The sequence below is a fragment of the Wallemia ichthyophaga genome (assembly GCF_000400465.1).
Source record: "Wallemia ichthyophaga EXF-994 unplaced genomic scaffold scaffold2, whole genome shotgun sequence".
In the NCBI taxonomy this organism is placed as follows: domain Eukaryota; kingdom Fungi; phylum Basidiomycota; class Wallemiomycetes; order Wallemiales; family Wallemiaceae; genus Wallemia; species Wallemia ichthyophaga.
Window position 1 is genome coordinate 1 of NW_008806275.1, and position 12,202 is coordinate 12,202.

The 12,202-nt window shown below is 41.2% G+C and overlaps 7 protein-coding genes across 7 annotated transcripts; 3 read left to right on the plus strand and 4 right to left on the minus strand.

Annotated features, from left to right (window-relative positions):
• Positions 1–354: 354 nt before the first annotated feature.
• Positions 355–1,362, minus strand: J056_001960 (Inorganic pyrophosphatase; the record flags this gene model as incomplete). Its single annotated transcript, XM_009267824.1, has 4 exons — positions 355–756; positions 802–930; positions 976–1,153; positions 1,205–1,362. The coding sequence occupies 4 exons, from the start codon at positions 1,360–1,362 to the stop codon at positions 355–357; spliced, it is 867 nt and encodes a 288-aa protein (XP_009266099.1).
• Positions 1,363–1,442: 80 nt separating this feature from the next.
• Positions 1,443–2,930, plus strand: J056_001961 (uncharacterized protein; the record flags this gene model as incomplete). The annotated part of the gene is made up of 8 exons (XM_009267825.1): positions 1,443–1,461; positions 1,509–1,638; positions 1,694–1,880; positions 1,939–2,146; positions 2,192–2,351; positions 2,391–2,426; positions 2,473–2,616; positions 2,663–2,930. 8 exons carry the CDS (start codon positions 1,443–1,445, stop codon positions 2,928–2,930), a joined length of 1,152 nt encoding a protein of 383 aa, XP_009266100.1.
• A 180-nt stretch (positions 2,931–3,110) lies between these two features.
• Positions 3,111–6,007, minus strand: J056_001962 (Guanine nucleotide exchange factor LTE1; the record flags this gene model as incomplete). The annotated part of the gene is made up of 3 exons (XM_009267826.1): positions 3,111–3,622; positions 3,669–5,779; positions 5,829–6,007. 3 exons carry the CDS (start codon positions 6,005–6,007, stop codon positions 3,111–3,113), a joined length of 2,802 nt encoding a protein of 933 aa, XP_009266101.1.
• A 69-nt stretch (positions 6,008–6,076) lies between these two features.
• J056_001963 (Ubiquitin carboxyl-terminal hydrolase 6) lies at positions 6,077–7,648 on the minus strand (the record flags this gene model as incomplete). The annotated part of the gene is made up of 1 exon (XM_009267827.1): positions 6,077–7,648. One exon carries the CDS (start codon positions 7,646–7,648, stop codon positions 6,077–6,079), a length of 1,572 nt encoding a protein of 523 aa, XP_009266102.1.
• A 163-nt stretch (positions 7,649–7,811) lies between these two features.
• Positions 7,812–8,771, plus strand: J056_001964 (uncharacterized protein; the record flags this gene model as incomplete). The annotated part of the gene is made up of 9 exons (XM_009267828.1): positions 7,812–7,817; positions 7,865–7,881; positions 7,928–7,948; positions 7,994–8,242; positions 8,292–8,323; positions 8,370–8,391; positions 8,441–8,510; positions 8,561–8,627; positions 8,677–8,771. 9 exons carry the CDS (start codon positions 7,812–7,814, stop codon positions 8,769–8,771), a joined length of 579 nt encoding a protein of 192 aa, XP_009266103.1.
• Positions 8,772–9,018: 247 nt separating this feature from the next.
• Positions 9,019–10,237, minus strand: J056_001965 (putative 26S proteasome regulatory subunit rpn9; the record flags this gene model as incomplete). Its single annotated transcript, XM_009267829.1, has 5 exons — positions 9,019–9,195; positions 9,244–9,369; positions 9,418–9,573; positions 9,629–10,097; positions 10,143–10,237. The coding sequence occupies 5 exons, from the start codon at positions 10,235–10,237 to the stop codon at positions 9,019–9,021; spliced, it is 1,023 nt and encodes a 340-aa protein (XP_009266104.1).
• Positions 10,238–11,379: 1,142 nt separating this feature from the next.
• J056_001966 (NADH dehydrogenase 1 alpha subcomplex subunit 6) lies at positions 11,380–11,948 on the plus strand (the record flags this gene model as incomplete). Its single annotated transcript, XM_009267830.1, has 5 exons — positions 11,380–11,484; positions 11,536–11,742; positions 11,789–11,795; positions 11,843–11,879; positions 11,927–11,948. 5 exons carry the CDS (start codon positions 11,380–11,382, stop codon positions 11,946–11,948), a joined length of 378 nt encoding a protein of 125 aa, XP_009266105.1.
• Between the last annotated feature and the right edge of the window lie 254 nt (positions 11,949–12,202).

Genomic DNA, 12,202 nt, shown 5'->3' on the forward strand with positions numbered 1-12,202 from the left:
CAAGCCCAAACCTTAACACACCCAACAAAGACCAGCTCGAATTTCAACAAACTGTTTCAGCTTGACCGTATTGAATGTGCATATTGTGAAAACAACAGACTATTTAACGACACTGGTATCAATACAGGTAATTTAGGCCGATAAGAGAATGACACTGCGTTGAGATGGGCTGGTGCCATACTTATCAAGCAGGTGAACAAGGCATTCGAGTGAAACAACACAATTCGCCAAACAAACTATATCCACACCAATAGATTAAAGGAATAACTATGAACATTCTAACGATTATGAAATAAAGACAACTCAAATCCTGGACTTGTGCACAGATTTGGGCTGATAATCGCGGTGATATATTTAAGCAGCAGAGATGAAGAACCACTTGTCAATGGAAGGGTCAACTGGAGCAGCTGGCTGTGGCGAGTGAGCTGGGATTTGGTTGTATTGGGCATCAGTGGTAGAGATCTTGTCTTTAGAGCCTTCGACAGAGACGTTGGCGCATGAAACACCCTCGCTGCTGACCTTGCCGGTAAGAAGACCTCTCCAGGCTTCGTGGCACTCGTGGACAATCTCGGTAGCGTACTTCTTGTTCTTAGCTTCACCTGAGAAAGCGAATTGGTTCTCTGGCTTTCCGTCTGGGATCTTGTAGATTCTGAACCATTCGTTGGTGGCACGGAGAAGACCTGGAAGGTGGCGCTCTACGTCTTCGATGTCGTTGATCTTTGGTGCGAGAGGGTCGTTGACGTCGATGACAATGATCTGTGAAATGTAAGTGGAGTATTAGGGCGCACGATAATTACCCACCTTCCAGTCAGTTTCGCCTTCGTCGAGTAGAGCGAGAGTACCCAAAACCTTGACTTGCTTGACTTGACCGATGTGGCCAACAGCCTCACCAATCTCACAGACGTCGATTGGGTCGCCGTCACCTTTAGCCTGCGCGAGCCGTCAGAGGGGAGCGTGCAAAAAGGAAAGACACACCTTGGTCTCTGGGTGGACGCTGTCTGGGTCCTCGTAGGTTTGAGGGAAGGCACCGTAGTTCCAGATGTAGCCCTTCCAAGGGAAAGAGTTACGCACATAACGCAGCTTGCCCTTCTTGGTGTCTTGTTCGATCGAGTTGAAGAAGGAAGACTTGGTGATTTCCATCTTTGCGTTGGTCCTGGTAATTGAGAGTGAGGAAGAATTATGAGTACTAGAATAAAACGCTTACCACCTTGGGATCTCGACAACCATGTTCAAAATGGTCTTTGAGTCATCGGCGTACAAAGGCAAGTCGTGGAAAGGTGAGATGACCTTGTTGTCCTTCTCAATGTAAGTCTTAAATTCTGTTGTGTTTGGTGCACCAATTTGCCTCGTCGAGTATGACATTTTTATAAATTGATTTGAGAGTTGCGAAAGACGTCGAGCGGTCATTTTCAACGTCTAAATTTACTCAAAAACTATCAAAAATGTCAGAAATAAATGATGGTAAATTTGGGCAATTAAATTTGTAAATATTCTCAATAACTCACCAGAATGGTCAGAAAATCAAAAGCAGGAAGATACAGTTGATTTTGAAGGGAAGGGCACAACACCACCGCGCCCAGTTGAACAATCAGATAACGCGAACAACTTGAATAACTTGGATAACTTGCACAGCAATCGGTAACTCGACTCAACTCAATTCAACCACTCGATCCACTCACACAACCCATAACAGCCAACAAACACCACACCAAATAGACCAACAAGGCCAAAAAGATCAACAAGATCACTCTGATTACCCTGCTAGTTACTCTCACTCCAATCAAAACGATAATCCCCAAGGTTGTATCGTTCACGTCTCACATATGCACGTTGGCGTCGATGATCAATTACTCACTGAGCATATGTCTAGTTCTGGAAAGGTGTGATTTCATTTATATTTAGTTTCAATCTCACTCAATTGTTATTCTCTCAATTTAGGTCTTAAAAGTCGTCATTATGCTCGATCCACACACGAGAGAATCTAGAGGTTTTGGTTTTGTCACTTTCGAAAATCCATCCGAGGCAGACGACGCAATTGAAAAGCTACACCTTTCCCAGATCTTAGGGAAGACTATCACCGTTGCAAGAGCACGTAGAGGTCGTCCACGCGAACCAACTCCTGGCCAGTATATTGGTCCACCAAAATGTGCGGAGGCTGTTGATTAATTTAAACCACTCACCCCCTTTTCAGATGACAGATCCATGTCTGCTAGACCTCAAAAACCACGCTATCAACCATACCCTTCACCAAGGGATCACGGGGGTTACGACCGCAATGATCGCTACGAGCGCGGTCCTCCACGGTACGCAGCCCGCTACCACCCATACCATGACAGATATGACAGATATGGGTGTGTATATTATTCTCAATCATCTAATCTTACTCATAGTGATTCTGGTCGCAGGTCTTACCCACCACCTTCACGGTGAATAACTTCTGTTTGCTGCTTTCCTCGTCTAACATGCTCGCAGCGAATATAGTGACTACCCTCCTCCACCAAAAGATTACTATGGCAGCACACCATATAAGCCATATCCACGCGGCGGCCCACCACATTCACTCCCATACAAACCTTACAAGCCGATGGGACCAAGAGATAGATATGATGACTATAGGTGGGTTTACTTTTTAGCTAGGTGCTTTTTTCTAACACTCGCAAAGTAGACCTCCTAGAGGTCCTCCAAGGGATTATTCACCAAGATCTTATCCACCGAGGGACTACCCACCAAGAGATTTTCCACCAAGAGATGACTTTGACAGGCCACCAAGAAGATTCACACCAAGAAATGATTATAGAGATGATTACAGACCCGGTCCAACGAGAGACTATCCGCCAAGAGACTACCCACCAAGAGACTATCTTCCAAGAGATTATCCTCCAAGGGACTACCCGCCACGAGACTATGATGGAGGATTCAAGAAGTATTAAATGGGTAAATGAATGAGAATGACCTCAACACCACTACATTTAACGCACATCCATGCCAGAGTATATTCTATCACAATTATTTATATAATGTACAGACATCACATTTATTGTTTCTTTGAGAATTGCAGTGGGTTGAATTTAATTGCAGTCTATAAAGTCCACTTTATTTGTCTATCAGCATCACTCCAAAACACGCGCATCTACGCGCAATTTGAGACACTTTCTGTAGAGATTACCATCTAAATAGAGACGATGGTCGTACTGCTGCGTTGAATTGGCTTGGAAGGACTGAATAGACTTGCGAGTAGAGTGTATGAGGCGAAGTTTTTGAATATTTATCAACTTGTCATCACCGTCACCTTTCTTTACGTAATTCGGACACTTGTCAGCTTGAAAGAGATCGCTCAAGAACATTCCTACGAATGGTATACAACCGCTGAAAATATCGTGTGACGGGATGCTGTTTGCCCCTGATGAAGAAGATCTGTCCCTCGTTATGCCAGTCAAACGTTTGTCGGAGGACGACGAATTTGACATCTTCTTATTGAGGAGTGTCATAGATATATCTCGCAGCATAGAATAGTTGTCGCTATTGCTGCAGAACACCTTGAGTGTCGTCAACATACGCATGCTTTGCTTGGATACATTCGGCCAAGTATCTGCCATCCGTTTGACGATAGGGTGATCCAAACCTACTACTATTTAGTGACATTCACTACAAACAAAATTTAAACACACCTCTCAATATAGCTATCAGCGTCATAAAGTTATTCAGCTGCTGACACTTGAAAGCAAGTCGGATGAATTTACTGACAACAGCTGAGCGATCCTCTGGTGAGTCTGTGATGAGGATCTCTGAAGCCACCCATCTCACTGTCATGTTGAATCTTGCTATCACGATCTTGATAGATGAGCCGTGTAAGTTTTCATTACTGCTAACCTTCCTACGTGCTACTTCTTTCATGAATGATACCCAATTAATAATTGTGTCAAATTTAAGATACTCCTCCTTCCAATTGTCCAGCTTCTCTATATCCTCGAACTTTATCTCGTTGAAAAGATCCTTCTCAATAAGGGAAAATTGTTTAGAGAGCTCCTCCGTCTTGTAATCCAAAATCCACGATTTACACACAGATTTCTTTGTCGTGTTGTGGCTATCTATTATCGCGCTTGAGCCATGACTCAATCCTCTCTTTCTATTTATGGGTAGTGAAGGTGAAGTGACTGCAACGGAGTGCGAACGAGGTTTTGGTTGTATGGTATTGCTAGTAAAACTAGCACTTCCACCAAGCACGCTATTTGCGCGTATTATCGGTGATAAGTTGGGTGAAGAGTTTTCACTTGCGTCGGTGCTAACTACACCCTGACTCTGACTCATTCTTTTCTTCTTGGACTTTTGCATCATGGACTCGACTTTACGTAATTTTTGCTTTTGTTTCACTTTGTCGATGTGTCCTTCCAACGCGCGTAACGCCGCATTCACATCTCCATCGTCTTCTTCATCAGATTCAAGCCCCTCAATGGTGAATGTCTTCTGCCAATTATCCATATCTACTTGAGAATCTGTCATTGTTTCGGAATGAGTGGTAAGTCGAGCTGCACCATCAGTATGTGGTAACTTCTTCCCTTTTACCGCTGAATCATCCACATCTTCATCCACCTCCTCATCACTATCAATATCGCTGTCTATATCATCTAATTGTAAAAATTTGGTCATAATTGAGTTATTTTTGATTTTGTCATTACTTTCATCATCCTTGTCTGTATTCTTGGGTATAATATTGTTTACATCAATCTCCTGGAGTTGACAGAACTCCTGAAACGATATCGTTACTGTGTACTCATCTCTGAATTGATCCTCATTGTTATCTTGATCACTATCGAATACCTGTGGCTTGTTGGACATTATACGCTTACCAATTTTGCCAATTTTGCCGACTTTGTTAAACGTTTTGACGAATGTGTCAGCAATTGAATCGTTATGCTCTGATGCATTTACCGGTGATGACGTTGATGGTGCTGTGCTCGCTGTCATTCTAGACGATGTGGAAGAGGGAAGATAGGTTGGTGGACCTGGGTCAAAGTCCAGACTGAGGTGTTTGTCGGTGCTGGAATTTCTGCTGGAATTGCTACTATCAAACGACGACAAATTACCATCATGCGAATGTTTCTTGTAAATTTCATAAACACTTTGACGCTCCTTGGCTATATTGATGAGCTTATCGATCATCTTTACGGACTTGTCATTCTGTATCTTCCTCTGTTCATTAATCCATCGTGACAACTTAAGACGGAGGTCTAAGTTGGGCACGAAATCAAAGCCAAAGTAGTTGGAGATCCATGATCGGAGCATGACAAATGTCCTCACCCTGACTAGTTCTAAAGCAGGCTCATCATCACCACCCTGCAGCGTCCACTCGAATCTCTTAAATAATAAGTTGGCCAACTCCATCGAGCTGAGGTATAGTCTATAAGTGTTGAAAAATAATTCTAAATCGTCAAATAAGAACTCTGAGCTAAGTTGAGAAATCCATCTATATATTGATGCGCAGAGTATCGTTCCATCGTTGAAATAAATATCCTTGTCCTTGTAAGATTGGTATTGATTGAATAAATAATATAATGCGTCTGCATCTGTATCTGCGTCTGTACCTCCAAATGCAGTCTCCACCGCGCCTCCACTTGGGCAGCCATCTGCAGCCAAAAATTCATTGTCGACGGGTGTTCTTGTATTACCGAATAAATCATTGCGCACTGGCTTAGCCAGTAATTCTATCAAGTAATTTTTCAGATTGTCGAATGTATTTGGGAGTTGTAGCCTGAGATCCATAGTACTCGAGTTTTTAGGTCTGAACAGGTGATGAGTACATTTGCATCACTGTAAAACACTCCTCATACCTAACTACATACTCATTCTCAGTTTTTATCTGTATGGTCAAGCCACTGGACTTGATGTGTCCATCGACAGAGCATCCAACACCGTACTTGAGATCGAGAAGCCTCTTCACCTTCCTTGCTGTCTCACCTTCACCCGTAATACAATAGTTCCCGTCTAAACTTATTTTAATTTCTTCCATATGACATCACTAAGTTGAACCAGTAAAGTAGTAGTATTTTTATTTTTAAGATGAAATTTTTATAAATGTCTACAACTTTGCTTTATATAATAATAGGTAGGCTACACTATCTTCACCGCCTCCTTCCAATTGGGCAATTTTGTCTTTGGATACTTTGGTGACCTTGTTGTCGTCGAATTTGTACCAATCGTCCTTGTCCTCTTCCGACTTGTGCACATCCCCTCTGACCCAGGCTATGTAGTGACCGCCATCTGCGTTTACACCTTTGTGCGTCACTATACCCACCAAATCGTACAAGCCACTCTGTGAGCAACCAGTGTCATTTTTTAAGTCATTATTGACAAGCTCATCAAGCTCTTTCTTCTCTCTCTCCTCATAAACGTTCTCATCGAGGAGCTCCACGTCACCAATCTTGCCCTGCTCATCTTTGATTTCATCGATCAACATATCGTCGGTGTTTTTAGCCTCGTTGGCTTTTTGTTCGAGATCGGTGCGTGTCTTGATACGCTTCCTCAATCTTCTTCTCTCCTCTTTATCTTTGTTGATTGACAGAAGCTTCTTGTTGACCGGGTTGATCTTAGCCTTGAGATCGTCACTGACGAGATCACTGGCATCATACTCCATTGGGAACTTTACTTTGCGGAGGATTTTTGCCTTTTTGCCTAAATCAGCTCTCCAATAGAATCTGACGAGATGGACGGAGAGGTATGCTGGCAATCTATTAATTCTCGATTTCTGTGTATATTGAGCGTTTCTATTGAGTGTTGAGGAGTGTTTTGTAACCTGCTCATCCAAACCATCTGTTAAACCTTGCTGGAGGTAGTTGGTGGATGAAGAGATGTTGCAACCCAATTTAGTAAACTCTTCAATTGAGTAAGAAGGCTCTTCAAGTGTTGATTCAGGCGTAGACATCTCTTTCACGAAAGTACCCTTCATGTATTGATCAACGAATGATTTACCCTGTGACGTCATCAACTCTGATCCCAAAGAGTTGAGGATTGCGCCCCAAGCTTCTTCAGCGTCTTGTTGAGCGAACTGACCGTATCTATCAGTTTCAGTGAATTGTTGGTAAGAGGATCTTAGCATTGTGAGGAATGCAGTTGGAGTGATTGCGTCAGTTGAGTTGTTGAGCGAGGAAAAGAGGGATTGAAGGGAGCGTAATAAGCCAGAGTTTTGTGTGTTACTCAGAGTGCTCTGTAGCTCAGGTATGGCTCTGAGAACTTGAACTGATGAGTTTAAATAACAAGTGTTACCGAGATTAGTCAAACCGACTGGGTTTTTCAAGGCTTGCGATAAATCCTTCTCACTGAGGTCTTCCATGAAAACTACTTTTTGATTTGGAGCTTCTGGTAGAGGCCCTGCAGCGCCAATGACGATGAACAAGTGACCAGGCTTGATCGATGATCCTAACTTTTCCATATCCGTATTATCCTTGAGCATTCCACCTTTAATCATAACTTTCTGCCTGTCGAGGATGTTAAGGGGGAATGCCACAGTGATACGTAGTGTGACCCACCTATCTGGAGCCACGCCAGTTAGAGAATGAATTTGATTCTTGAAGTCTAAACCGGTGTACTGAGTGTTGAATTCCAAATCGAATTTCTTTCCTGCGTGTTTAATTGACACTGGGAATTTAGTCATCCTGGGTGTTGAGGAGAGAAAGTGAAAGGAAGGCGTGGCCGTAATTAATGAATAAAATAATCAAAATATCTCGATAAATTACAAATAAAAACAAGAAATCAAATTGACGTCAACTTGAGTTAAACTTCTTGGTCTATTACATCGACGTAATTAAATTTAAATTATGACAGTGAGCTTTTTTTATATATTTAACTACAAATCTAAACGGAATTCAAGCTTTATTATAGCTTAGTGTTAGTTGTCTTACAGAGGCACAATCCACTCTAACACCTTTATCAGATTTGGTTTACTCAGCGCAGAGTTAGTCAATCGGCTATTAACATACACACTCTAATAACGCCTCAGAGTCCTTACCTTCTTGGTCCTCGTTGCACCAATGCCTTTCGCTTTCAAGCAACGCTTCTTCAAATTCCTCAGCACCAACCCATTGGTTGCTAAATTACAATATTCCTTGAAAATATCTCTTATTTTCACTTCAATCTTATTCTTTGATGCTGTTCAAAGGATGCTCAAAGTCGTCAAAGAAGGCCAAGCTGCTAAGGAAGAGCACTCTTTCAATGATGTACGCTCTGAATCTAACTTTGCTGCACGCAAGTACGTCATCTTCTTTTTAAAAAGGAATGTCTCTTATTTTCAAACCTAGATTTTACTCACAACGTAATGTCTACTTGACTGGTACGTCTTCATCACATTCAATTATCTCATCCTTAAAATCATTCAGGTTTCACTCTCTTCTTAAGCTTGTCAGCTTTTGTTGATTCCCTAAGCAAATACCCCTCACACATCCCACAGGATCCTCTCACGCGTATTCGGCATCATTATGGATCTCATCAAAGCTGAGGAAGAATTGAGCTTAATGAAGGTTAGTCACTCCGCTAATAATATCTGATTTTATCACTAATCCACCTACAGAAGGACGGTGACTCCTCATCCGCTGAAACCTTTAAGAAACAACTTGACTCAAAAGATCGTGAAATTAGTAAGCACACCTTGAATTTCTCCATTCACTTTGCTAACTTTCTCTCTAGACATCCTCAAAAAGCAATCTACTCAAAATAATCAAGCTATGAACGATCTTGTCGACAACGCGAATACTTCATCCGGCTCAAAGAAAGACAAGTAAAACAATTAATTGTTAGGACTTATGTAAATAATTCAGGCGCTTGGCTATTTACATTGACTGCCACATTTTCCACCTTAGATCTCCATTCATTCAACCGCGAGGCCAAAGATTTGATTTGATTCTTGTCCAAAACCCTAGGTTGTACCCAATTGATGCTAGCTGTACTTGAGACTTGATCGATGGTGCCACGAATAAGATTCAAACTTAAGTGATCTGTGAGTGGTTGATATTTCATACTTTTGAAAACTCACGACAATGCTTTCATAATCAAATGTTCAACCTCATCTGACGGTAACTTTGTCTCAGCACCAATGGTAGAGAATGACAAAACGCGGTCTTTTGATGATCTCTTGAAGATACATTCGATTAATGCCATTAAGCATATCTTCTGACGAAGGAAAGCCTGACTTTCTTGAAGAATAGACTGTACAAAATGTTTATTCATTGTAGCATGACTAGACGGGAAACTTACCTCATTTGCTAACTTGTTTGCGTTGAGCTCGAACTTTGCTATGTCACCTTCATTAAAAATGTAGATAATGTCCTTCAACCATTCTAGATCACTACCATTCAAAGCATTCAAGACAGGATGAGTTAACTGGTTACTCGTAAGCTCTTTCTGAAATGAAAAATTGCGATGACTAACCAATTCACCAAAGTTATAGATAGTATCGCCTAATAAAGCAGCGATAGCCAAATCATGACTTTTTTGAATCTGTTCAACTTTGTCAAGTTGATCTAAGCCAGCACATGAGATGTACAACAAGGTTGTACGGTAGAATGCTGCATATTCGGCCTTAGACTGTGAGTCATCTAGTCAACAAAGTGTAAAAATAAAAAATTAAAGCTATAATTACCTTGTAAAAATCACCGCTAACACGCAACCAAGCTCCTGTTACACTAGCTTCGACACCGTCCATTGAATCTAAAGTACGCTCACAAACGTCCATTGCTTCTTTTGCCTTATCTAAATTTCCAAGCAAGAGGTCATAATGAGCGATTGAGATTCTAGCCAAAACGTAAGCCTCAGCTTCAGTTTTAGTTGGTGATTGTTCTTCATCGAATGGTTTAGCTGTGCTTGGTTTGAGGGAAGGTGAGAGTGCAGCTCTTGGGGTTGGAAGTGAGCCCAACAATGATTGCAAGAAGCTCAATGATTCTTGTGGGTCCATTTGCTGAGCAACCCGCACACCAATCTCGACCAAACGAAGCTGATTAAGCTTGTCTTTGAAACTGGTAATGAAATTGTTCCATAGTCCCACTAAGTATTTTGATATTTCATCCTTTTGTATCAAACCTTTCAAAGTCTTTGTGAGTTGATGGTATAAGCTTTGTGGCTAGTTAGCTTTCTTTCTTTCTGTAAATTGTACGAACCGCTTATTGAAATAATCCTCCAAATTCCTCAAATCTTCTTGTATCGTTACTGGCGCTTCTCCTTTAATTTTATTTATATAGGATGTTGTACTCATGTTGGTAGTTGAATCGACAAGGACGTCGCACACGTCATTGTGTTATGTGAAGATTAAATGAAGAATGGCAAAAAGGAGTACACATTGTTTCTGTAATTTTTATATTCGTTTCCAAAGAACTTGATGAGATATTTCTCTTCATCTAAAGTCGGTTCAATTGAGTATCGATGAAAAAGGTTCACTTACGTTTAATCCGGTCAGAAAAGAATCTTTGTAGGATGATTGCGAATCCCAAGAAAGATAAGGGATTCGTTAAAATCATTTGAGTGCCTAAAGCCCACAGGTAGAAACCCAAATAGGATGGATGACGAACAAAGCTGTTTTATTCAGTGTTTGACAAAAGGCAAAAGAGGTATTACATACCTATATACGCCCGAAGTAACCAGTGCATGATCTTTTTGCTTGAAAGACGCAACGTGGTGTGAAAAGCTCTCATTCGCGTGTACCATAGCTAACGTGCGTAGCAGCTGTCCAACTACGACTAAGCAAAAACCTTAATGATATCATTATACGTTTTGTTAAGCCAAAATTTGAGCATACCTAATATTATCGGCCATTTATTGGAAGAGACTGAGGGAAAAAGCCACACTAAAGCGATGTGCGACACAAGGCCGAAAGAGTGAGCAACGAAGTAACTGTAGCCATTGTTTAATAAATAAGCTGTCGGTTGATTAGCCGAACGAACTGTTGTACGCATTATAACTAACAATCGACTGATGTTTTTGTTGTATTCCAGCCTGCTGTACTGAGGAATTCCCAGAGATGAAACCAACAAAGTACAACAATATAGAGAGAAGTTTGCGCTGATCCTCTGAAATAACCAATAAATATACCAAGATGAACGTTTATAGCTGATATACCGGGAACCAAATTCGAACCGAAGAAAGCGCCTAAAGTAAAAGCGATAAGAGAAATATTGAAAGCAGTGTTTGGGAGACTGCCGTTAAGTCTTGGAGGGTAGTCAATCTGATTGGCGTATAACGCAGATCTGGGTATCTTAGTAGACGACATGAGGACAATGGAGTAAGTGTTGAAAAGACAGTTGAGAAAATAACATAAAATACAACAAAAGCTTTCAGGCTTTTAAATTATCAACAGCGATGTCTTTCTGACCAAAACCATCATCTTTAGCAAGTCCACTGATGACTACTATTCCCTCAAGACTCTCTCAAGTTGCAAGATCATCAAACTCATTAGCTGAAGCTCATGCAAGAGCTAGAACGCTTTATCGTGACTTCTATCGCAGCGTGAGTACCTCAAACGACGAGTAGGCCGATGAGGCTCAACGGATTGAATAGGCTCCAAGCATCTGTGCATTATACTCACTTAACATTCCACCTTCACAAATAAGAGCAAAGATTCGTCAGGAATTTGAGAAGAACAGAAATTTGGATGATTTGAATGTTATTGACTTAGTCTTATTCAAAGGCAGGCAAGAGTATCAGGAGACGATGAATGCATGGAAGCAAGAGTCTCATATAATGCGCTGGTTCGCTTTGGAAGAGGTATGTTTCCTTATCTTTCAATTTCATCTATTTAACTCCACCACAGGCTCCACGTTAGTTAACAAAACACTTGAGATAACGGTCTGACACTCTAAAACAGCTAGACCTCAAACATTCCTCGAAAAATTCTATGCAGGGTATGTCTCCTTCTACTCTCTTGATCTTCAGCTTAATTCCTGTTTAGTCGCGACGAAGACCAAGTTTAATTATAATACATCACTTTTCTACAAGAATACATTTTGAAAAACATTTTGATTATCTATGATAAAGTGTCTAGGCTCTTAAGACTGGGAGCTCATAATCATTGACGTTGTTTTTGCTTTTAACTGTATTTTCCTTCTCGTAGTTATCTATCCTAGGACTAGGAGGAAACGAATAGTTCGAAAGGCTTGAAATACGATCGTTTCTCTGTGAGAACCTATAACAAATCAGTCTGAAGTCTGAGACCAACCTCAAACTC